At 38.0% G+C, this 25644-nt stretch overlaps 2 protein-coding genes across 4 annotated transcripts in view; one reads left to right on the plus strand and one right to left on the minus strand.

The window, feature by feature from the left end:
* The window catches only part of NDUFAF2 (NADH:ubiquinone oxidoreductase complex assembly factor 2), a 58867-nt gene extending 54596 nt beyond the window's left edge, over nucleotides 1-4271 (minus strand). The window contains exon 1 of the mRNA XM_058826184.1: nucleotides 4019-4271. Within this exon, the coding sequence (XP_058682167.1) occupies nucleotides 4019-4145 (127 nt within the window). The 5' untranslated portion in view covers nucleotides 4146-4271. The remainder of the gene's footprint in view (nucleotides 1-4018) is intronic.
* A 68-nt stretch (nucleotides 4272-4339) lies between these two features.
* The window catches only part of ERCC8 (ERCC excision repair 8, CSA ubiquitin ligase complex subunit), a 32170-nt gene continuing 10865 nt past the window's right edge, over nucleotides 4340-25644 (plus strand). Inside the window, exons 1-10 of one of the 3 annotated variants that reach the window (XM_058827521.1) lie at nucleotides 4340-4467; nucleotides 6487-6582; nucleotides 6748-6849; nucleotides 15024-15147; nucleotides 16766-16847; nucleotides 17498-17566; nucleotides 20339-20405; nucleotides 21678-21781; nucleotides 22811-22935; nucleotides 25110-25307. In XM_058827521.1, coding sequence (XP_058683504.1) covers nucleotides 4391-4467; nucleotides 6487-6582; nucleotides 6748-6849; nucleotides 15024-15147; nucleotides 16766-16847; nucleotides 17498-17566; nucleotides 20339-20405; nucleotides 21678-21781; nucleotides 22811-22935; nucleotides 25110-25307 — 1044 coding nt within the window. In that variant the 5' untranslated portion in view covers nucleotides 4340-4390. Of the gene's footprint in view, nucleotides 4468-6486; nucleotides 6583-6747; nucleotides 6854-15023; nucleotides 15148-16765; nucleotides 16848-17497; nucleotides 17567-20338; nucleotides 20406-21677; nucleotides 21782-22810; nucleotides 22936-25109; nucleotides 25308-25644 lie in introns of those variants that run through there. The other 2 variants (XM_058827522.1, XM_058827523.1) reach the window with 2 other exon arrangements.

Here is a 25644-nt window from a genome sequence, read left to right on the forward strand (position 1 = left end):
CAATAGTTTTTTCCCCACTTGAAATTAAAATTTATTTTTTGATAAAGAACTGATGAAGTTCTTTTTTGATAAATAACTTCTTTTGATAAAAAAGTATTTTTTTGATAAAAAGTAAACAGTGTACCTTGTCTCAAGTTTCATGCTTTCAGGAAAATAACTACTTTAATTTTGAATTCTCTCATATTCCTGTTGACAGTACAGTTACTTTTATAGGGTCTTTTCCCCCTGTATTGGCACTCAGATTTTTCTTAGCTCTTTTTCTATCTCTAGCCATTGCTTTCTCTACTGAACCTAATGGCTTCTCATTCTTACAATCTTTTAACATTCACTTTCTCTCTTTAAAGAGAAATAAGACCAGACTGAAACAGCATTATTTTCATCTGTCTTCCCCTGCACTTTAAAAGGCCAATCCTTTATACATTCACCCCACAGAGTTACAGAACTCTTGCAAACTCATATCTTTTTGCTATTACTCATTAGAACATTTTGAATGAAGGCTACACACATGTTAAAATCATCACTGACACTTCTTCAATGTCCACATTTATTCACCTCATCCCAACAAAACCTATACAAGTTGCTGGCTCTTCTCCTAAGAACCTAATTACTCAGAGACAGGCAAAATCAGAAACACAAGGTAACTTTCCTATGATGACAGAGGTCTCAGGGTAAAGTTGCTACACCTTGAGTTAGACCTGGACATCCAAGACCTTAGGATGTTGGTGAGACTACATCTGATGCAGTGACTTAAATCAAAACAAGTGTGGTTTTGTAGTTAATCATGTGTTGTCTTTATTTACCACATGCTGATTTGGATCTCAAAGTAGTTTTTGAGTGCATAACTTGCTTTTTTAAAGAAGAATTCCTCATTTATAAAACATTTCAAAAAATAACAGCATGTGAATGTGAAATGTGAAAGCTATACCTGCAGCATATACCTAAACATTTTGTACCCCTTTGAGATCTTCAAAGTCTATATTGCAGATACTCAGTCCTGGAAAACAGACTTAATTTAAGTAGCAAACTCTCTGAATCATAGATAATGGAGGTATAAGGAAATTTAGCATTAACCATTTAGCAAACTCAGCATCAACCACTTGCATACATCGACCTGCTCCTACTACTCCCTACTACAGACAAGGCCTCAGGCTCCAAAAGTGTTTTGGACCCTGAACTCAGTGTAGAAGGACAAAATTCACCTGACAGAAAGAAAATATTAATTATTTGCACCACACTGATTGAACTGTTTCTGTTCCAAACCCCTGCCAAAGACCAGTATAGGCCAAAAGAAAGGCTTCAGACAGCTTTTGATCGAAGCAGAAGGTGGTATAGACACTTCCTACACTATTTACTCTCACCTCCAGCTTAAGGTGGGATGTTGGCCTGAAACAAAGCTCAGCCCTTCCTGATATACATACCCTAAGTGGAGAGAGAAAGCAACATCTGTGTGTTTTGCACTCTTCTGCAATATTTAATCCATTACAGTACAGAGATGAAGCACATCAGGCCTGGCACTGTGGTAGAGCTTCTCAGTACTCCCTAAACCCATAGGGCAGACAACAAAGCATAGTGCAGACACAATGCTGTAACCTTGCAGTGAAAACTGCACACAACATTTCACTGGTTTTCTCTACAACTCATTTTCTTTCTAGTGTTGTTTCAATCCTGCACTGGTCTCTATATACCTAACCTAACATTAGGTTAGGACACTGGGTAGTTTATGAATTATATACGCAGCAGATCTTCCTGATGTAACAAATAATGGTCTCCAACACTTGAAAACAGAGCATTGGTTTCCCAGAACTTTTAAATTCCTACTTTCTTTTAAAAACTGTCAGAAATTTTCTGTGTACATTTTAACTTCTATAGACCTTCCTCAGTTTCTATTACCTTTGCCATCCATATCCTTAAATTTCTTCACAAAGTTATTAAAGCCCAAAAATGCCAAGTGTGACCCTGTTTGTACAGCATGGGATGTTGTCCAAAAATGTTGAGAGGCAATAGCAGTGGCTGTTGGTAACAGGAGTTACCACCATCCACAGCAGTGGGTGCAACCACCTGTAATCACTAGGGTCAGAATAATTTTTCCTCTCAGCCATAAACCTGAGGGAGAACTGGCATAATCTCCTGCTCTGGAATAGATGAAACCTCGTATCTTTTCTATACTGACACCGCAAGGACGGCCATTCACAGAAGTAAAGGCATGAGTTACAGTGGAAATGAGTCACCAGTGAGTGGGGAAATAGAATCTCCTACATCCAAGTAACCCAGGAACCCAGAACCTACTGAAAATTTGTCAGTTGTGTAGATACGTGTTCTCCGAACTCTTTAACCAGTAAATTATATGTTTTCTTTATAAACAGGTATGTCTTGATCTCAACCTAGCTGAATCGTATGACACTTTGACAGTGACTTGCCATGAGATGCTCACAGCTAGTTCCCATTTTGTCCTGCATAGTTTCACCTCCAAATGTAATAAAAATACTTTATTGTTCTTCATCCAAATGCCTTATAACAAAACTTTTGACAGCTGGTAGATTCCCTGCATCTGACAGGGTAGCATTTCAGACTATTCCAAGAACAGCTGCTAGCCTGCTATGCACCTGCATAGCAAATTCATAACCCATATTCTTAAATTCAGCACACATAAAGGTCTAAAAAATACTGACATATTGTGCAAGCAGAAAAAAAATTTGATACAAACCTTTTCAAACTAACAATTTCACATCAGTCTTCACTCATTACCTTGTTCCCCTATTTTTCCAGCACTCATACCAGTTAACATGACTCATGGAGGGTCTGTTTTTCCTTTTATTGTCACTAAAAACTTAATATTTAGCCCAGTTAATTTATTGCTATACTGCCTGATCTTCATACACATTAGAGTAATTTGTACTTGTTCTTTTAACCAATGGAAGAGGTACAGCTATGATGTGTCCTATGTGAGTTTTCACTGATTCTTCATTAGACATTCACAGGGTATTTCCTAGCTATCTTTTGAAGAGTTTCTGAAGCCTGATGCTGCTTTCATTCTACTTATTTCCTATCCTTAAAGACTAATGTTAAAGCCCACACCTCATGGTCAAGTATGTTTAACAGTGAGTACCATCAACTACTGCAACATAGGATAAATCAAAAGAATAAAGAGCACTTCAGAAAACACTTTCATGACAAAAACACTTGATACACTTTCATAAAAACACTTCCATAAAAAAAACACATAAATTTCTTCTTTGTTAGAATTAATTTCACAGAATGACATAACCAGTTAGGTTGGAGAAGACCTCTGAGATCATCAAAAGCAACCAACCTATAACCAAACACCACCACATCAACTAAACCATGGCACTGACACGTCCAATTGTTTTGTGAAGAATTTTAGGGATGGTGACACCACCACCTCCCTGGGCAGTCTGTTCCAATGTTTAACAGCCCTTTCCATGAAAAAAGTTATTCCTGATGTCCAACCTGAACCTCCCCTGGAGCAGCTTGAAGCCATTTCCTCCAGCTGTGTCACTGGTTGCCTGAGACAGGAGGGCGATCCCTGGCTACACCCTTCTGTCAGGCAGATGTGGAGAGTGATAAGGTGATCCCTGGGCCTCCTTTTCTCCAGGATACACACCCTCAGCTGCTCCTCACAGCACTTGTGCTCCAGACCCTTCCTAGCTCCACTGCCCTTCTCTGGTCTCTAGCTTTTAAAAGCTTATGCAGAAGAGATCCGAATCACCAAGAAGACTAAATAATTGCTGCCTACCTACCTAGTAAATGCTGCACTCTGAAACCCTCCAGTGAGCGGCTTTACGGCTTTCCTGGCATTAGGGCACCAGAAAGGCGCACGTTTCCCGATGCGCGGCACTTTCCTTCCCGTTACTGTTCAGACACTATTTTTTTAATCAGCCGCCGTCCAGCCGCCCCGCTGGCTGCGGACAGCGGCGGGCGGGTGACGGGCCACGCAGGAGCGCAAGGCACGGCTCCCCCCGCGCCCGTCCGCAGCCGCCGGCGGGGCCCCGGTGCATACCTGCGCGGCTCTCATGCTTGGGCACCCGGTAGTACTTGTTGCCAAACTGGTCGGTGCCCACCAGCTCCTTGGCAGGCCCCACGAGCCGCAGCCGCAGAGCGCGGAGAGCCTGCCAGGCGCGGCTCATGCCGGGATCCCGACGGCAAGGCCGCGGCGCCTCCGCCCCTGGGCACCGGGACACAGACACGGCGACACGGTCCTCGCGCCTGCCGGTGCGCAGCACCGCCCTGCCCGGCCCCGTCCCGCCTATGGCCGCCGGGCGCGCCAGCAACGCCGCTGGCCATTGGCGCGGGCAGGCCCGCCCCGAGCCAATCCCGGGCGCGCCCGCCACAAGATGGCGGCGCGGAGCAGAGCGGGCCAGGCTCTCCCGCCATGTTGGGGCTCATGGCTGCTCGCCAGGCCGGGCTGGACGACCCCGCGCGACTGCGCCGGGCCGAGCGCACCCGGAGGTACCGGGGCCGGGGCGGGTGTCCCTGCGAGGGGAGGCCCCGGAGCGGCAGCCAATGGCTCTGCCCTGCCGCGGAGCCTCGCTTGGCCCGGCCCGCACTGGGGCGGCCCGGGGCGGGGTGAAGGGCTACACAGCCTCGGGGCTACACGGCCTCAGGCCCTCTGTGCGCGGGGCCGGGGCGGGGGAGCTGCGCGCCCACCCGCCTCGTCTCGGAGTGCCCCGCGGGGCTGGGGTGGCGTGGGTGGGTCAGCAGGCCTGTACTGGGCGGAGTGTGCGCAGCGCAAGAAGCTGTTCCTCACTCTCTGCGCCTCGGAGTTACTGCCCTTGCTGTCGGCGCGGTTCCTCCAGGGGGTTCAATCTGCGTGCGGCTGCGCTCCGCTTGTGAGCAAACAGGTGTTTGCAGTGCTCGTGTGCCCGCAGCTGCTCGTCCTTCTTTTTTCCCAAACCCGGCCTTTGGGTAGTTTGAAAAAGAGTCAGATGCAGGGGGTTTCTTAGCAGTTTTTGTGGGAAGTGCTGGCAGTTTAGAGGGATTTGTTAATATTCCTGCTAAAGGTTATATAATGTGATATTTGTTCAGTATCGGAGAGTCTACTTTGCAGATGTAGATCTTCAAGATAAATCCAATAAAGCCCACCTTAGCTCAGTTACTCACACAGCTTCTGGATCTGTGTTGTTGACTTATGGCTTTATGACTCTGTATCATTGTAAAACAAATATTTAAAATTGAAATTAATTTTGGTCGTTCAGGAAGCTTCTTTCTGGGTGTATCTAGACAACACAGTTATGTCCCTCTGTGCCGTCAGCACTCATGTAGCATTCAATGTTAAGAACTGGGTGGACTTAACCTTACTTGGACAATTGTCTGCTTAGTATTTCCCTTCCAAAACTTTTCAATTTTGACTGAAAAAAACCCCAAATCTATAGTCTTAAGTATATTTTATTTATAGCTGCATTTTGAAGTCATGTGTTTTAATACATTTCCACAAGGGGATTTCTTGTTTCCTAAAATTCCATCTGGAGCTCAAATGTTTTAAATGTGGTATCTTGTATATGTTAGAATTCTTACTCTAGGTGAATTCTTGCATAATTATATTTCACATTGTTTAAGAGAGCTTAAATTATTTGCTGCTTTTATAGTATGTCTATGAGACATAATGTTAGGGACCTGCCTGTAGAAGCCTAAGGTTGTCACATCAGGATTTTTTTCCACTTGAGCTGAAGCTGAGTAGGGGCAATCTGTGTCACAGCTTTTCAGTTACCTACTTAGTTTTTTGTTGTGGTAGTGTCGTGGTGTGTACAAAATGGTGCCATAGGAAGCTCTGATCATATTGCAAGGCTAAATTTTATATCGGGTAGTCTGATTTAATGAAGCAGAGTATCTCTTTTTGGTCTGTGCAATGGTAACATATTTTAAAATACAAGCTAAGAATTGCAGGTCAGAAGAGGTTGTCTCGGGAGCTTCATTATTTCGGGTAGCCTAGTTTTTATTTAGTATTGCAGAAAATGTAGCATAGCTACGTCGTTTCATTAAAGGAAATACTGTAAACTTGATAAACTAAATTACTTTGTCCACTAGGTGTCCGTAGTTCCAAGCAGGATGAAGTCTGAAAGGATACTACATGGTGAAGCTTCAAAGTAGTCAATATTTGTGGTGATTACAAGCTTCTTAATGTTTCTTTTCCTTTATGTTTTCAAATTACATTCCAGGTTTTGTTTAATGCTTTCCCCAAATCGGTTTTGCTTTTTCTTTGAGCCCATTTTACATATGTATTTCTCTCTTACCTTCCAAACAACAAAGTATTTTTTTCTGCCAAGTTCACAAGACTTATTTCTATCTCTGTGTTTTGTAGTTTTGCAAAAAAATGACAAAGATGGCTTAAATGCATTGAAGAAGCATGAAACTAGGTTTCAGGGCTTCAGAGCTACATAATAACATAATATAATAATTATTATATTATATTATATAATAATAATTCTGTTCTTGTTGTTCCTCTCTCTTTCTTTCTTTTTTTGCGAGTAGGGTTCTAAGTTTGGAATTAAATAAAGATAGAGATGTGGAAAGAATACATGGAAGTGGTATCAACACCCTTGATATTGAGCCTGTTGAAGGAAGATAGTAAGTATATTCGTTGTTTGCTAAAAGCATACATAACGAATTCTTAAAATATGTAAAAACATAAGTTTTGGTACTGTGGATTTTCTGTCTTGTTGAACCCTCTATTATATTGAACATATCGAGATTATGAGTGTTTTAACTTTTGTGCTTTATTGATACTTTCAGTATGTTATCTGGTGGATCGGATGGTGTTATTGTACTTTATGACCTTGAAAACTTGAGCAGGAAACCAAGTTACACATGTAAAGCACTTTTTTCTGTTGGAAGGTAAGTACTTCAAAAGTCTTTTAAAAGTACATGGTATAGCTCTTGTGTGGGTAGAATGAAAAGGATAAAAAGACTGTAAAAAATACTGCCAGAAATCTTTGAAGGCTGGTAGCAGAAACTGTTTCTTCCTGATTTGTCTGCTCAGACATACACATATATATATGCAGAATATATGTACAATGACTCTGGTATTGTTTGAGTAAATCTATAGCAGTTTCAAAAGTTAAAATGAAGGATATCAGTTGTACTCATAAGCAAACTAAAATCAGACAGTTTTATGTTGCTGTAGATACCACAAAAAGAAGTCAGACCTAGTACTCTAACCTCATATTTTAACACTAGAAAAAGAAGACAGGGTTAAAAAACCCCCAAACCTTCCTCTAACTCATGATTTCTCACCTGTGACTTTTCTTATTGTTTCATTTTGCAATTTGGTGCCTCTGTGCCAGTAACTGAAAAAGAAGTTTTGGTACTGATGTGGAAATATTCCCTGTATTCACCAAATATATCTAATACATATATTTGAATAAATATATTTTTAAGAAGTTTGAAAACTTCTTAAAGTTTCATCTTTAAGGAGTTTTCATCTTTTTGATCTGTTTGAAAAAAACAGATCAAAAAGATGATCTGTTTTCATCTGTTTGAAAAAAAATCTTATAACTATTGTTTTATTTACCCTCACTCTCTTTCCAGCTTTATTAGTAGCTCTTTTTAGTTCACTAGGTGTTCAGCAGGTACAGAAGTGATTTATACAAAACTTCTTAAGAACATGTTCAAATGAAGACAGATGTGTTACTGAAAAAATGGAATGTATTTTTCTAAAGAACAGGGTACTACTGTGCTGTGTGTAATCTTTAAAAAGAGTCAAAGCTCTTATTGATTTGTCAGGCTGTCCCTGCAGGCAATATAAATTTTTCCATTATAGATATTAAGTCTTCTAGCAAAAGCTGTTTTTTCTTTTATTTGGATAATAGCCTTGTCTAATAGGTTAGAACTTCTCCTAAGACTCACAGTAAGAGATATTCTACTTCATAAAAGTTTTTTAGCTGCATTTTCCCCTTATTTTTTCCCAGTCTACAAATTATTTGAGGTCTAAAAGTCAGAGTCTTCATGAGTCATGTATACAAGAACAGAACAGTAAATAAACAGCCTTAACAATATCTTGGATCATAAGAAAGAAAAAGGCAAATAGGACATAGCCAATGAAAAGTGTTGGTGGCTGGGCTTCTTGTACAAAATTATTTAAATTGTAGTTAAGGACATATAATGACTATACATCCCCGGATCTCAAAACGGAAATGAATTCTGAAACAGATGCAGCAAACTGAAGAAATTCATGGTAAGAAGACACAATGTAAGAACTGTCAACTCTGTGCTAAAATCAGTCCATCATTAACTTCAGTTAGGTCAGTAGAAATATTCCATCCTCAAAGATTCTGTTTAGGAGGATGGTTGGTTGGTTGTCTGTTTCTTGAGTTGGTGTTAATTTGCATAGATGCATCTTTTATTTCTTACCACTCAAGGCATAAATTTTGTTAGTCGAATTGGATTTTGTGTGGCACTGCTCTAAATGACAGGCTTATGATAATTATTGTTTAAATAAACTTAGTAGGTTTCTTGCATCAATTATTTATTTGTAGTATTCATGAAGTTTCCTAGTATGCTTTAAATACTTATTGTAACTAATTAGCTACAGTTTACATACGTCTTCAGATATTTGGAATATTATTCAGAGTTCCTGACTTAATACATTAATTTATACTTCAGAAACACTTTCCCTCTGAGTGTCTGTGTCCTATCTTTGAAGGATATAGTGCTGACATGTTGTGAAAGTTTGCCTGTCTTCCAAGTTTGCAGGGCAGAGCACAGATCTGGTCTCAAAGTTGCTTATAGAATAAGCTCCTGCTAGAGGCCCTTTGAAGCTGTTTCTGAATTGACCCTGAACTGGGCTTGCTGATGATCCAGTAGTATAGAACAACAGAAGAGAGAATTCCTGGTGGTAGGCTGTGATTTACTCCGTGTTTCTCATCTAGAATCTAGGGCCACTATTGCACATACAAAAATAAAACTTTCCCTGTTTTTCTGGGAGTCTTGCACAGAGAGCTTTACGTGGTTTCATGCTGTCCTTTGGCAAAAACTGGCATTTGAGAGTAACCAAACAGTACCAGTTTCTAGATAATATGCAGATAATGCTTATCTTTAAGGTAGTTTCTACTACTCAAAACATGTCTAGGAAGCATGAATGACAGTGACCTGTTATCCATAGAATTAATTCTGTATTTGTGTTTGGTAGAAAAGACTGGGATATTTTGAGTAATGGATGAAAATACTTCATATGGAATGAACAGGGAATAGTGTACATCCTGAGATGTGAAACTAGGCTGAAAGGAATGTAGCCACTACTAAGCCAGATCAAAGGTGATTCCTGCAGAGCTGCTCAGGAGTTTGTTAGTTCATTCCTCAGCCCTGCAGATTATAGGAGAATTGATTGTTCATTCCTCAGCCCTGGGGATTATGGGAGAATTGTTTGTTCTTGTGCAGAGTTGATTACAGTCCAGTCAGTGTTGTGCACTTATAGTTACTGTACCTGTATAATAAGTTCCATGGGTTTAGATTTTTCTGCAGTGCATAGAAACGCCTCTCCAGGAATGAGATCACTCTGAGTCAAGCTTGATCCTGGCTCTGCAGGTACTAAAGATTTTTAGCTTATCATGGTTTAACTCCAGCTAGCAACCAGGTTCCACACAGGTGCTTGTCCACTTCCTTACCAGTGGGATCAGGGAGAGAACTGGAAAGGTAAAAGCTTGAGATAGTTTAATAAGGAAAGCAAAAGCTGCAAATGCAAGCAGACAAGGAATTAATTCACGGCTTCAGCCATCTCCAGGAAAGCAGGGCCTCATCACGCATAATGGTTACTTGGGAAGACAGCTGCCATCATTCCAAACATGTCTTTCTTTTTCCTTCTTGCCCCAGCTCTATATACTGAGCTTGATGTTATATGGTCTGGAATTTCGTCAGCTGGGGTCACTTGTCCTGGCTGTGTCTCCTCCCAACCTCCCAGGCACTCCCAGTCCCCTCACCAGCGTGTCAGTATGAAAAGCAGAAAAGGCCTTGTCTCTGTGTAAGCCTTGCTCAGCAATAACAAAAACATCTCTGTTACCAGCTCTGTTCAGCACAAATCTGAAACTAGTAACCCACATAGGCACTGTGAAGAAAATTGATTCTACTCCGGCCAAAACCAGCACACCTCCTTGAAGGATAGATGCATGAAGTTTGTAGACTTTTAGCACCGTGCCAGAGGAACAGGCCATTCTAGGAAATGCCTCAGAGGTGGAGGAGCAATGCAGAAGTCATTAAACTAAACTCAAAAGTTACTCAGTATCTCTTAGTATTGTCAGTGCTGGCTTCAGGCTAACTCTCCTTAAAGATAAGTTTTTTGCTTTTTAGCAACCCAAGTGAGCAGAAAGGTTTATAAGCTCAGATAAAATCAGATCTGCATGTGAAAAAGGAATATTTCGTCACTCAGCCGCTGGTTTTAGTCTGTCAGTGCCCAGGGAAAGCTGAGACCTTTTTATGCAACCAGCCCCTCAGCACCCTGTTACAGGGACCCTTGACTGAATAGTCCTGATGGATCAGAGGGTGGTTCACCTGTCTAGTTCAGGAACACACACCAGCAGCATAAGGGGGACACCCTCAGTGGGGTTTCCACTTTATTCAATCATATTACCCACTGCCAGTGAGTGCCAGTGTCCATGAAGGACTCTAACTATGGGATAACATTCTTTATTATTAATAAGAGAAAACTGTGACATGTTAAGGTTCAAGGCCTGCCAGTGATTGTTTCTGACTGGAAAAACATGTTCAGACCAATACACAGACAAGATTTAATCCCTAATAGTAAAGTGCACATAGAGTAAGGTTCTTGCTAACATGCATTCCTCTGGGGAAGAAGACAGATCACCTTGTTGGCTGATCCCAGAAGTTACAATGGAATCATCCCTAACTTCACCATTCTTGACTGACTTTTATACTATTCCATTATGTTTAGTTGGAATTTGAGGTACTATACCTTTGTTACTAAATTGTACAAAATTCTCTCCCTTTCCTCTTAAAGATACAGTCAATAAAATGGAGAGCCCATGCTCGGTGAGGAGCGATCTTGACCTTGAGGTTAGCTCAGTTGGTTAGAGCATGGAGCTAATAATGCCAGGGTTGTGGGTTTGATTCCCATATGGGCCATTCACTTAAGAGTTGGACTTGATGATCCTTGTGTCTGCCTTCCAACTGAGAATTTTCTGTGACTTTGAACTTCGGGATGGAGGTCTGTGTTGGTATCACAAATAGATGCTAATGAACCAAGTTCATCCAGGAAGAGCAATTTCACCACAATTTCTGGTTCAACAGCAAGACATCTTCTGTCTCCTTTGGTGGACAGGTGCTGTGTGGTTTATCAGATAGAAAGTACCCCTCCCTGCATGGATTTCAACAGTGCCTGGCCATGGTGTCTTGGCTGCACCCCTCATTTCATCCCACTTAGCAGGTGCTTGAGGTTGCAGGCTGTTTGTATGGGGAGTCATTGTGGAATAGCTTTCAGTCATGCTCACCACATTCCATCCAGAAGAGACAACTGCACTTCACCCTATAATTCCCATATCATTATAACTTCTGTTCGGATGTGAATATAACTTCTCCGTTTCCTCTAATTTTACCCTTAGCCATCTTTCCACATAATCCACCCATGACTAGTCACTCACGCTTCACAATATTCAAACAAAATTTGAGAATGTTTCACACTTTCATACAGCACAGATCATCTAATTTATTTCTAGAGTGTGGTTATCTGGTATTAGTGAGGGTAGCCAATAGGCTAATTGTTTCATAATTATCCAAACCTGAACATACAATATAATAGAACAAAAAGCAAGAGAGTTACCATCAACAAAATGACAACAGGGTGGAGCACTCTGCTGAGAATTGTGGTAACTTCTAGTGACCATTCAAAAAAGGGTGTCCCACCACTTTCTTCACCTACTCCATCATGTGATTTATTTCTTCCGCATCATGATGGACAATAAACAAAGTCTGTTGTCCATTTTTTGGGGGATTGTTTTGAACAAGCAGCTCAGGTCTTTGTGCTGTAACCATTTATTTACCAGCATGAGGTTCATACCAATGGGAGTAGGCTGCAGTCTTGAATCAGAGTATAATTAGGTTCTAATATTTTAATAGGATACAATAGGAGCTGAATAACTAAAATTACATTCCATAATGTTGGCAAAGTATTGGCGCAAATATGAGAGTGATTATTTGTTTCTACAGTAATGTTATCCACAAATATAAAATCACAAGAGGGTCTCATAAGAGCACATCCTTTACCAATATACACAGTTTCCAAGTTTTCCTTAGAATGAATCTCAAAATGAAAAATATTTTGCTCAGTGTCATGACAAATGCCTTAGGTTTTGACGGTGTTACGCTCATAATGTATCCTTGTTGCTCTTATGCAATGCACATGCTGGCATCAGTAGTCTCCAGTTTATTTCCATCTTTTCAGGTCAATCCTCTAACCTCCAGAGGATGCGTATAGTTCTGTTGTGGTTTAATCCTAATGCAATGACTGGCTATATGTCATGTAGTGAAGCATATGATACATATGTGTATTGTTAACATAAAAGCTGTGGCTGTGCTGCTGATGGGATCATAGGTAAAATTTACTAAGTAGCAGCAGAACTGGAATTTCTTTGAAATTCAATTTTATTATCCCAAATTACCTCTTGAATTTTAATGAGTAGTTTATTTGCCTTCCCTTGTGATTGTAGCTGTCATCAGTGCATCCATAGTTGAGCTTGGATAGAAGTAAGAGCTAAAGAAACATTGGTTTGGACTATACTAAGCGCATCTGTGATCAATTGATGGTCTTTTTCATTAATTCCCTCCCACTGAGGTAATATATTTGAAACCATTGATTAGTTCCCAATGTCAAAAGGGAAGATCATAAAAAGTGTTTCAGTTTATTTAAGTTACTATTTATTGTGACTAGTTTTGTTCCTTAGTAAGTCAGAATCTATGTCATTTAGAACTCCCCATCCTGTTCCCAGGATGCCAGTCACATCCTTCCTGGTTTGCCTGGAGGGTTTCTTTATGCAGCCATGCTGTTCATCCTGCGTAAGAGGTTTTCAGGAGCAGTGAGTGAGCTGATTGGATAGTGGAAACATTATTCTGCATCAGCAGTTCAACATACTTGAGAAACTATGTTGCATTAAAAAACATTTACTGTTGACCTGTATGACCTGTATTCTTGACTAAGGAGGAGCCAGTGTAATAGGTGTGAGGAGGCTGAGGCTGAGTTCTTGAAAATGGCACTTCAGCAATTTTGAGTTGAAAGCCCTCATTCGATAGAGAGTTTGGGTCTGTTCAAAGCCAAATCGCAAGTGTTGGATTGGATATGTTAAAGGTATGCCAGCACTTATGTTTAGAAGAACAAGTATGTATGTCTTTTTCCCATCAGCATAATTCACTGCACTCTGATGGAGGTTACAACAGTGTGTAGGACTGCTGTCAGGCATTTAGTTACTTTGAATTCAGTGTCCTATTTGAGATGATGTCTCCTTTAATTCCCTTCAGAGGTGAAAGGTGTTGATTTTCATTCTCCTTTGTGATGATCCACTCTTGCCTTTAAAAGGTAGTGTTATGCAGTGCTGCTGTAGACAAATTTAGGCCAGGCATAGGTACACCCAGAAGTACAATACTCTTCTATTGATGGCAGTACTGAAAATCTACATCTCTGTATAATGATACCCCTGCAATACTTAGTGGTTGTGGAGGCCAGGACATGTGATAGAACAATGCAAAGATAAGACCTGAAGCAAAAAAATATCTTGTGAGCCCTTTTCTAGCTGAAGTTGTAGCCAGTTGAACAGTTTTGTCGTAAGTACTGCAGTTAGCTGGGATGGAGTTAATTTTCTTCATGGTAGTCTGTATAGCTGTATGTTTTGGACTTGTGACCAGTCTTGATGATACACTGATGTTTTAGTGAGTGCTGAACAGTGCTTGGTAGAGTCAAGGCATTCACCATTCCTCACTGCCCCTTCAGGGGGTGGACAGTAAGTAGGCTGTGAGGAAATATCTGGAACACTTGATCCACACTGACCAGAGACATACTGATATTCCATACTGTAAAATGTCATGTGCAGCAGTCTAAGCCTATGGTGAGGGGTTACATTTGCATCCATTCACTGGTTGGGGGTTTGGTTGGTTGGTTTGTTTGTTTTTTCCGTGGAGGTGTAGGGTTTGTTTTGATTTGTTCCCTTTCACTTACTAATATGTGTTTATCTCAATCCACAACCTTTCACACCTTCACCATTTGAATGCTCTCCCTCATCCCCTTGCAGAGGGTAGAGAGAGAGCAAACAGCAGTTTTTGGGCCCCTGAGACTGGATCCATGTGAATCCAACTCAGATATGAGTCGTCTACCAGGTATTTGAATGACATATATTATTCAGAACCTGGTCAGTACAGTTGAGGGTTCAGTTCCAGCTGTATCCTGGAGCTGTCAAGATTGGCTCTGCTGTCTGTTCTTTCTGCCACAGTTAATTATTAATTATATTGCAGTTTCTAAATATCCACAGTTCAGTTGAAAGTTTCCTATTGTTCTTCCTCTTTCATTTCTGAATGCAAATATAAGTGACGCTCAGTAACTTAGCCTACTGCTCTCCGGTGACTATGTCAGACAGGGATTACCAGTAACTATGTAGCTGTAATCACTAACACTAATGAACTTTTGAACTGTATGTGTGATTGTATTTTTTAGTGGATCCATTTCTAAGACGCATAAATGGTTTGTAGTGTTAGGCCATCACATTTAACATTAAGATCTGTAAACATTGCAACTTAAACATTTCAAAAGATATTTTTTATGATTTATGAGTGTCTTGAGATATGCTACAGTTACCATATATTGAAAAGGTAATGACCTGGAGTTTCTTGGAATGAAGACTCTTCAAAATAATGAGTATTAGTTGAATGAAAATCAAGCCAACAAAAATATATTTCTCCTTGAAAACTTCAGGACAAATTAAGAAAAATGGTTATGTTTTCAACCTGTCATGAATACCAAGACAACTACAAGATGATTATCTAACTCTAACCAGTTGGAATATTTTCCTTGATTTTAGGAGTCATCCTGATGTACATAAATTCAGTGTGGAGACAGTCCAGTGGTATCCTCATGACACTGGCATGTTTACGTCAAGCTCATTTGACAAAACCTTGAAAATATGGGATACAAATACTTTGCAAGTAAGAGAGTTTCTACAGATTGCAACCTTCTTTGTGTAGATGTTTCTTATTGCATACCTGAAGTTCTTGCAGAGGTGAACAGGACTACACATCCTGAAGACAAAAACCAGCCACCTGTTAGAACTGTGGGTAGCAGCAGGACGATGTGGTCCTGACATGCCTGTCCACCTTGGTGTGTATCTGCCCATTTCTGAAGACTTGAATGTCTAAACTGTAGGAGAACTTGGAACCCTTGGGACAGTTCTTTTCTGATTTTGCTGTGACCAGGAATACAGCTAGTTGAATTTTTTCTTGGTGAACTTGTCCAGCAAGGTCTAGTCTGCAGTTCATTCTTGGGGATTGTTGAATCAAATGGCAGTATGGCAGGGTGACTTATTTTTAGTAACCAGAGTCTAATAACAAGCACTGTGGAAGGATTGGTGGTCTTGGCATGCAGGATACGGATCCAGAATTCTGCTATTTTAAACACTACAGGCACCATTTTTAAAAATCAGTAGAGAATGAGAGAAACCTTTAAAAATATGCTAACCAGTGTAACTGACATTAAAAAAGCAAGCAGTTTATTTAGGAATTTATATTGCTTTGACTCACATCTTGTGTTGAACTGTAAATTCCTGAGGGTTTGTCCTGTTCCCTATGAACATTTACAAATGTTCATAGGGAAAAGGAATTTACATTGATAATATTTGACTGCTGCTTCACACATAGCAAAAGAATTTTTTTTCAAAAAAATTCTGTCATCCTAGGGATATAATCGGGAGCAAATTTTTTTGGCTTTTTGGGGTGTCATTTTTTTTTGCTTTTGGGGGTTGGTTGGTTTTCTTGGGCTTTTTTTTTTTTTTTTTCTTTAAGATATAAGACTATGTTTGCAATTGCTAAATCTTCTCATAAACAATTAAGTTTCCAGATAGTTAGGTAGTTCTGTGAGCATCTCTTGAAAGACACAGTGTACATGTAAAGGTTATTGAGTGACCTGCTCTGCCACTAAATGGTGTTTTTTGAAAGAACAGACAACTCAATTTTAAGAGATTTTTTTTTAATATATTTTTATATGTATTTTAAAATGAGACAAGAAAAGTAGTTTACCTGGAATAAATTATACTTATTAAATTAAATATTAAAGTTCATTAAAGTAAATATGTTCCATTAGTTTTAAACACTCATGAGGCAGGTAATAGTTTTATATGGAAGTGGTTTATTTTTTTTGGAATTTAGGAAAATAGTATGTGGTATTCATGAATGAAAAGGGGCTTTAGACTTAGCCTTAAATGCCTTTTTCTTGTTGACTCTATTTCCATTTTATAACCTTTTTGTTTATGTACTAGCTTTAATAATTTTTGATAACTGTAATAATTTCCATTGATGCTTCCCATTTGTCAGTCTTTCTTGGTCTTTCTTTTGGATCGCCTTTGAGCTCCGGTGTTGTCCTGCTGTTGGAAGCAGGCTTACTGTCTGATGTTTGTGTAATCTGGCTTCTAACTAGGAGAGTTATCATTACTAGGTAAATAGTGATATTTGTATTAGTCTTACCTGTTGCTGTGACTTGAAAAATAATGGTAAGCATTTACATTCTGCTAATATACTTGCATTTAAATTAATTTAATATTTTTATTATCAGCCTGCAGATATATTTCACTTTGAGGGAACAGTCTATAGTCATCATATGTCTCCAGTTGCTACAAAGCATTGTTTAATAGCAGGTGTGTATCTGTTTTTAAAAAACAGACATATGTTGATATAGATAGATAAGGTTTATAATAATAAGCAAGTAATATTTCAGTTGGGCTTTTTCCCCCTACTCTTTCTTTTACATAAGTCAAGTCTTCATAAGATCTAAGTTTACTTTACAATAAAATACTATCCATCACTAACCAGTACTAATACTCTACATTAGTTGGATGATGTCAATAAGAGTATCATATTTGTTCTTCTGAAATAATGCATCAGTCAGTTCTCCTTAATGATAAAACTCTTAGCTATAATTAGGTTCTTTCATTATGTGAGTTGCCATTTAAAGATTATTAGATCCAAATATAGTAAATTTTGTAAATAGATCTGTATATTGCTTACATGTACACAATTTAACTATGTTTAGCAAAAAAATATTTGAGGAGGTATTTTTAAGTTTCTCAATTACGGTCCTATTTACCACCAGTTTCTAAATTTTGTTATGTGGTGATTTTGTTTGAACTAAAAATGTAAAGCTATAAATAGAAGCATTGCTCTGACTGAATGAGCAGTTTTGCAGCTATCATTTTTGTTCTATTTTCTTGTCATTGCTAAGAATTTGTTGTTGTTGTTGTCTCAAATACTGGTGTTTTTTTAGCTGTCTTTGTTTCTCTTGTTGCAGTTGGTACCAAAAGCCCCAAAGTACAGCTTTGTGACTTGAAGTCTGGATCCAGTTCTCACATTCTGCAGGGTACTTTTTAGTCTGAAACATAAATGTTTAACAATAACTACTTTGAGTAAAAACAAGTCCTGTAAAGAAACACTGTATACAATGTATTCTTTGTCAGTAACATGACTAATTTATTTGTAGCCAGTAGTGAAAGTTACACAGTGGCAAAAGGTTCTTCTGGGTATTTTTCTAGAGCTAATGAAATGTAGAAGACAAACACTAATCAATGAGCCGTTACTACAGATGTTTGGGCATTTTTATGATCTAATCAATACTGATTACTGTTTATATTATGTGGTTAAATGTAGTCATTGGTTTGGAGGGTTATGGAGTGGTCAACAAGTGGTGTTTTACTTGGTTTTAAAAAAAAATAGACCAAGTAAAACAACAAAAACTCCTCACCATCCCCCCAGAAAGGAAACCCCTACCAAAACAAAAATTTCACTGTTTTTAACAAAATATCCCATGGAGGTGTTTGAGTGGATTTGTTTAGAAATTTCTGACTTCTGTAGTGTTGCACTGTATTAGGAATGGTGAAGCAGTACAACATGACTCTCTTAGCTGCATTGTTCAAGAGAGCCATGTCGTACTGCTTCACCATTCTTAATATAGTGAGACACTGTAGAACAAGTTTTCTATAAAAGGATGTTATCAAATCCTTTGTATTATCCTAATTCAGCTAAATGTAAGGTTTTATTGTTCCATAATCCACTACTTTTGTCTTTCACTGAGAATTTGCCTTTGGTGGCACTTTCCTAATGTGTACTTTTTGGAGTGTCAGTATATATACATATGCTCAAGAGAAGGCAATGATGAGGCAAATCTTCATGCTTCAAACTGTAGAGAAACATTAAGTCAGAGTAATGTGCAAATGCAGCTTTATTTCTTTACTGGCCAGCTAAGTCTAAAAGGAGCCCAGGTTATTTATCATAATACAGAGCTTAAACCATTAAACTTCTGTGAACTGAATTGGCTGCAACAGGCATCTCATGTTCTTGGCTGTTCTTGGTTCTCTTGGTTTCTAGAACCAAAAGATCCAGAGATGGCAGTGACAAAAACAGTTCTCTAAATATCCTGCTTGGTTTCTTCAGCACTTCTTAACTTTGATAGAAGAGTTAATGCTTTCCAGGCACAAGCTCTGTTGTGTCTTTGTACACAGCCTGTAATACCCTGTTACCTGATGTGCAGTATTGGAGGAATAAGTGGGAGGAGAATATGTCAATGATTTAGCATAAGCTAGAAATTCTTTGCAGAACTGAAGCAATCAGTAGTGTCTTGACCATATGTATGAATATTTTCACATATGCTAACTCTAGCACCTGAAGTGGAATTATATGCATCACTGTAGTTTTATTAATGGATCCAAATAAATCTGTCTGCTCTGAGCCTTCTGAGTGCATCCGGTAGAACCTGTATCTTGCAGTTTTTTCCCATTATCCTGGTCATTACAGTGCTTTGATTAATTCAGGTAATGGGAAAGCACCTACTGGAAGATGCAGCAGGAGCAAAGTTGTTCACACCACCTCTAAACTGTGTTAGCAATAGTGTATTGTATGATTTAGTTAATTTTTCAACAATATGTTTCTGTTATGACATGAAGCATGATTGTAGTCTTTCCATTTAGGACATCTTATCCTTCCTATTATCTGCGTTTATTCAACATAACTTTCCAAGTTTTAAAGTGTGTGTGTATAGAAAAACCCAATGACAGACAAACAACCCCCCCCCCATATATGTATATACATTTTTTATATGGGTGTGTGTTACGTGTATATGTATATATGTACATACTATATATGTATACACACACACATATACATGTACATACGATATGATATATATGTATATAAGATCTTTAATATAGTTCTTTATATAAGAATCCTCTTATATATTTAAGAGGACCTTTCAGATCATTGAGTCCAGCTGTTAACCCAGCACTACCAAATCCACCACTGAATTTTGTCTCTAAGTGCCACATCTATACATCTTTTGCATCTATATCCCCCACGGGTAAATGGCTCAACCACTGCCCTGGGCAGCCTGTTCCTGTGAGAATTTTATTTGGAAAGTATGGGAATTATGCCTAATAGCCAATCAAAACCTCCATTGGTGCAACTTGAGGCCACTTCCTCTCCTGTTGTATGTTACTTGGGAGACTGACCCCCACCTGGCTTCAGCTTTTTTCAGGTGGTTTTAGTGATTGAGGACAGTGATGTCCCCTCAAATCTCCTTTTCTCCAGACTAAACAGCTCCCCAGCTCCCTCAGCTGCTCCTCACAGGACTTGTGCTCAACACCCTTCACTAGCTTCACTGATACCTTAATAGTTAAAGGAAAAAATACTGCATATTCAGGGCAAAATTCTTAGTGGATAAAATGAGTAAAGTTTTAGTTGTAAGTATGTAAGGTAGATATAGTTTATATTGAATATCATTAAAGAATTTGAAGAAAAATGAATGGAAAGTTCCTTCTGTATGAGAATACCTGTGCTGCACAAAAAGCTGTGACTGAGCTGTAATGTGTTTTGCATAGGTAAAGCCATCTTTATTATCAAAAATTATACACTGGTAATGCTGTGTGTATTATTTTCTGCTCACTGCAATCCCACTGACGAAAGAAGAAGAAAGAGAAAAAACTTCTGTCCCAAAATCATATAGTTTCACAAAATCTAAATTTGTGTTACAATTCAATTATTAGTCTGGCTTGGTGAATCCTATACAACTAAATACTTGTTTTTACTTTCAGGTACTTATATAAAATGGTGTGTATAATAAGCTTTTTCATGTAATTCTTAGGTCACAGGCAAGAAGTATTGGCAGTGTCTTGGTCCCCACGTCATGAATATATTTTGGCAACAGGAAGGTAGGGGATGTTACTGAACTGTTAAAGGCACTGGAATATTGGTCAGTAAAAATTTTATATATTCTTTATGCAGACTTAATTCAAATGCACTTCTGGAGTTAATTTTCTTCATTTACCTGTTCACAATTTTAAAGCTTTTCCCTAGAAAAATGAAACCTAAAGAGCTGTACAAATCATGCTTGTTTTATAGCAACTTTGTACAGAGTTTTGAAACTCTAGTTGTAACTACTGATATAGGAAAATTGTAGAATATTAAGTTTATTACTTATTACTGTTTATTAGTGTGTGCATTGCTAATCCGTGTTGTAAAAAAGTAAAAAATGTCTAGCTCAAATTACCATTCTGGTAATCACATTTACTTACGTCCAAGAGAATAACTTGAGTAGCTTAGGTGATGTAACTTTCCAAGCTACAGTAATTCAGTATGAATTCAATATGGATTGTATGTTGATATTCCTGGGCCTTTTTTGTTTTCTGTACGGAGGTTTTTAATGTAAAAAATCCTCTTGGCTTTTCTAAAACTTCCGTTTATGTTAGCTTTTGATTATATTGACATTCCTCTTCTCGCTTAATAGATGCCAAGTTTTTTTAGTTTTACATAGAAGAATAGCTATTTCACAAGTTTAGTGGAATGGCTGTTTTATAAGTTTAGTGAAGTTACCAGATTTGAAAACCTTTAGTTTTTGAAATCAGGCTTCTGAAAGGCTCATGAAAGTTGGAAAATGTTTTAACAGTATGTTGTTCAGGGGTTTGTTTGTTTGTGGGTTTTATTTGTTACAGCAGATGAAAATGTTGTGTTTGTCTTGTTGCAGAAGATGAAAAATTATGTGCTTGTTGACAAATTTTGTAGCAGTCATACAATAGATGTGTGATAACAAAAGCCCAAATTCTCAGACCACCATTACAGTCAATACTGGAGTCTGTAGCTATAGTTTAATTAACAGAAGAATCAGCAAGTTTATTCCCAGGCTCTGTATGTATGCAAAGGTGTTATGTTGTAATCAAAGAGACAAGTGTATTGTGTTACAGATGGAAGATTCACTCTTAGGTTCTGATAGTGTACCAGCTAAAGTTATTAATACATGTAAATGAAAGTCTGAAGTTTGTCTTAAAATATTTTTAATGGAATTCTGTTGACTTGAGTGTGCCCACATGATGAGTGGTTCAGAATAGCTGCTGGATCAAGATGAGTGCCAGATGGGTTGACCAAAGACAGTTCCTGAACTGTGGTGCAATCAATTTCCCTAATTTATGCAAATCTGTTTTTCTTAGCGCTGATGGTAAAGTGAAATTATGGGATGTGAGGAGAGCTTCTGGATGTCTGAGTACACTTGATCAGCACAATGGGGAGAAGTCCAAAGCATCTTCTGAGGCAGGTAGTACAAAGTATAACCGGTGGTAATTCATATGTAACTAGAATAATTTTTATATTTCATTAGTGTTTTGAATACTAAGAGCAGCAAGGACAGTAGTGATGATCCAGTTGTTACTTAGTACATAACAGAGGCCATTCAGCTTTGTTCAGTTACTTTTGTTATAGAGTTAGTGTTTGTTGTTTGGGACTTTTTTTAGAGGGATTGCCTTGACAACAGTAGTGTATTTGTTCTTAATGGCTTTCCTCTAAAAAGGAAAATTCTGTTACCTTTTTTGTGAGTGGAAGAATTAATTTATGCTGTGAATTAGCCTTTTTATAAATATAATATTTATTGAAATTCAATAAATTATTAAGAAGAAAATGTTCTAAAAAAAGCTTATATTTGGTCAAAAAAGGAGAAATATTGTTTAATGAAAAACAAAATTTGATGTAACTCCAAAGATAACTAGTTCCATTTTATACATTCCTTTGAATACCATATTGACTTGTTCAATCACAACATCTATCTTTTTGACTTTATTTTTGTCTGAAAGGTTCAAGATTTTTTGATTATCTAATATCAATCATATATGCTAGGATATTTAATTTATTGAAACGTATATGAACTAAACAAATAGCAGGTAAAAATTGTTTTCTAATAAAACCTAAAAAAAGCAGTTCACACTTCTACATAAAAGGTATGTCTAAATTAGGTACTGCAGTATAATACGGAGAGACCTTACCCTGCTGGCTTTAGAGCTGACCAAAAGCTACGGTATGTTGTTAAGCGCATTTTCCAAATGACCACTGACAGGCTGGGGGCATCAACATCTGGGTGATATATTGAACAGAACTGGCCCTTGAGCTGCACCCTGAGGAGCACTGCTGGTGGCTGTTAGCTGACCAGATGTTTTTATAAACAAAAAATTAAATTATTTTTAACTGAATGTTACCATTTAAATAGCACTTGCAGTGCTCCACATTGAAGTAAAAATGTATATAAAGTAGTAATTTTTCTCTAGAAACCTGAGACAGCTCTTTTTCTTGGCAGCAAACACTGCTCACAATGGGAGAGTTAATGGTTTATGCTATACAAATGATGGGCTTCACCTGCTAACCCTTGGTACAGATGATCGGATGCGTCTCTGGAACAGCTCCACTGGAGAAAACACCTTAGTAAGTTTTCAAGGAACTTCAGTAGCATTTCTACTTTCACTTAATTTTAAGAGATTTATAATTTCTGCAGTTGTCAGTAGAACTTGAAATTCATTTTTATAAAGGAAATAGGTGTTCAATTTAATCACTAAAAGATTTGGTAAAAATTTTTTTCTTCCATATTTCTTTTATTCTACTTTTTACAAAAAAAAGAATATGAAGGAGCCTGGATTTACTTAAAGATTGAGTATGGTAACTCTTAAGTTCATGAATTTGAGAGTGTAGCTATAAACATTTCTTCTTTATATTTCTTATAAACATTTCTTATAGTAATAAAAACTTTCGTAAGTGTTGACTGTTGCTAGAAAGTTCTGGGGTGTTTAAACTATTAGTTGCCCAGGTACTATGCATAGAGCAATTGGCCATATCTGAGAGTTTCACTGGCTGCCTGGCTTTCTTGCATCTCTCTGTTTCTGTGGAATATCTTGTGTGGAGTTGCATGACAGTGTTAAAAATATCTATTCATCCATCCTTCCAAATTTGTGTAGTAACAGAGCAACAGGATTGAGGGGTGGGAACTGTGTTAAACATCTACTGCTATTGCAGTCCTTTCAATGGCTTGTGGATTTTTTTGTGCCAAAGCTTCTTATTTGCATTTTCTTTTCTGTTCAGTAAAGAAAATTGTTTTCTTTGTTTATTTTGAAAGAAGAACATACTAGTTAAGTCAGTGTCTGTGGAATTCTAGTCAGCTGTAATTATGGTCTGTCATTGCTATCAGGAAAGAAATTTTGCTGTACCTCAGAAATCTTTTAATTCTGCTGCTTAGTTTCAGAACAGAGCAAAATTAATTCCTTACAGATATTTAAATAAACAGACTACTCTCCATGCTAGCCATATTTGCCAGCTTGTTCTCAGCACCTCATACACAAACATCTTTCTGTCTTCAAATCACCACCACTGAAGTAGATAATACAGTTTGTTCTGTATTATTATACTCCCCTATTACCAGCTAGATCGCTGTTTTGTTTTTTGTTTCTGTGCTTGTTAGTTCATTGACTTGTTTCATAGGCTGTTTTATGGTTTTCCAATCTAGTATGGAATAGCTTGACTCTGTTTTTGCTTTTTCAAGTCCAGAGTTATATTGTCCAAAGTAGTGTATTTTCACACACTGCCCAGAGGTATTGCTTAAAATAATTTCAAGCTAAGAAATCTGTGAAATTTATCAGGTAAATATTTTAACACAACACATTTTCTTCATGAGAAAAATAGTCAAAATTTTAATGATTTGTTTTAGTTAAATTTGTTTAGAGGAAAACTATACTGTTTCCCTGAATATATTTCTCTGTCTCCTCATTAATACACTTTTGATGTTTGATAGGACTTCATTAGACTAATATAACTGACTAGAACATTTCCAAACATGTTTGGAAACTTTACTTTAACTCTTTTGTGAGATTTTTATCCGTGTTAAAGTTGTCAAGAACTTGAAACTCAATGAAACTGTAGCTTGAGACATCAGTTTAGGTGCTTTTAAACTATTTTAATTTGCAAGGCTTCCCTTACACCTCACCAGTAACGTCTTAGAAATTTTTCCTATCAAAGCTACCCTGGGAGAAAACAGTCCAGTATTATTTTGTTGAACTTGTAAATCATTTCGGTGTCTCATACCTTTTGTTATTAATATTGTTGCTGTTGCTGTTCGGTGTTTTATTGCTATTTCCAGTACTTAATTGTTCTTATCTCAACCTATGATCTCTGCCTTTTGTGCTTTGAATCAGAGGCAGGAGAATAAGTGGTTTTAGCTGGATTACTGAATTGGAAAATACCATTCCTAAACCACAACAGGTGGTAATTCCTGAACAACGTCTAATTTCAGTAAGGATTTACGTGCTTGATGCAGATTTGGCATGCAACAGCCTGGGCAAGCCTATTCTTAGTGTGGAATTGCTAATTTTCAGGGATTTCTTTCTTTCCTTTTCTTTAATATCTATAAAATCGATGTTAAGAATAGTAAATTTTATTGAGCATAAAAATAATTCTCTTGATAGGCATCTGTAGTTTGAAATATTGAGAGATATATTAATCCAAAATTAATTTTACTGAGTATTAAACATGAAGTAAAATTGACCTTTTCATATACTTTCCAGTGGCTTTAATAGCTGACTGTGTAATCCATGTGATCTTTCATTTTGCAGGTGAACTATGGGAAAGTCTGTAATGAAAGTAGGAAAGGACTCAAATTTGCCATCTCTTGTGGCTGTAATCCAGAGTTTGCCTTTGTTCCGTATGGAAGTACCATTGCTGTTTATACAGTTTTCACAGGAGAACTGATAACTATGCTTAGAGGGCATTATAGTACTGTCAACTGCTGTGTATTTCAACCTCATTTTCAGGTAAGTAAAATACAAACATTATTCCAGAGAAACAGGAATATTTATGCAGATTGACATACTATATGCACTATAAAAGCATTCACTTTTCAGGGGTATGCTTAATCAAAGGTAAGAGGGAGTACTGTGGTTTACATGACATCCAGGAAAGGTTAAGTCAAGTTTTTGGCATGACATTTTGTGGATTAAGTTCCTTCCACTGCATGTTTTGTCTCTCATGTGTAACTTCTCAATATACCTTTAGTAATTTGGCTTGTGTAGTCATTAGTAAAGCATACGTGTGAAGGCTTTTTTCTGTAAAACTGAAGAGGAGTTGTCTTTCTGAGAGATATCTGAGACT

Source organism: Poecile atricapillus, chromosome Z (genome assembly GCF_030490865.1).
Source record: "Poecile atricapillus isolate bPoeAtr1 chromosome Z, bPoeAtr1.hap1, whole genome shotgun sequence".
Classification (NCBI taxonomy): domain Eukaryota; kingdom Metazoa; phylum Chordata; class Aves; order Passeriformes; family Paridae; genus Poecile; species Poecile atricapillus.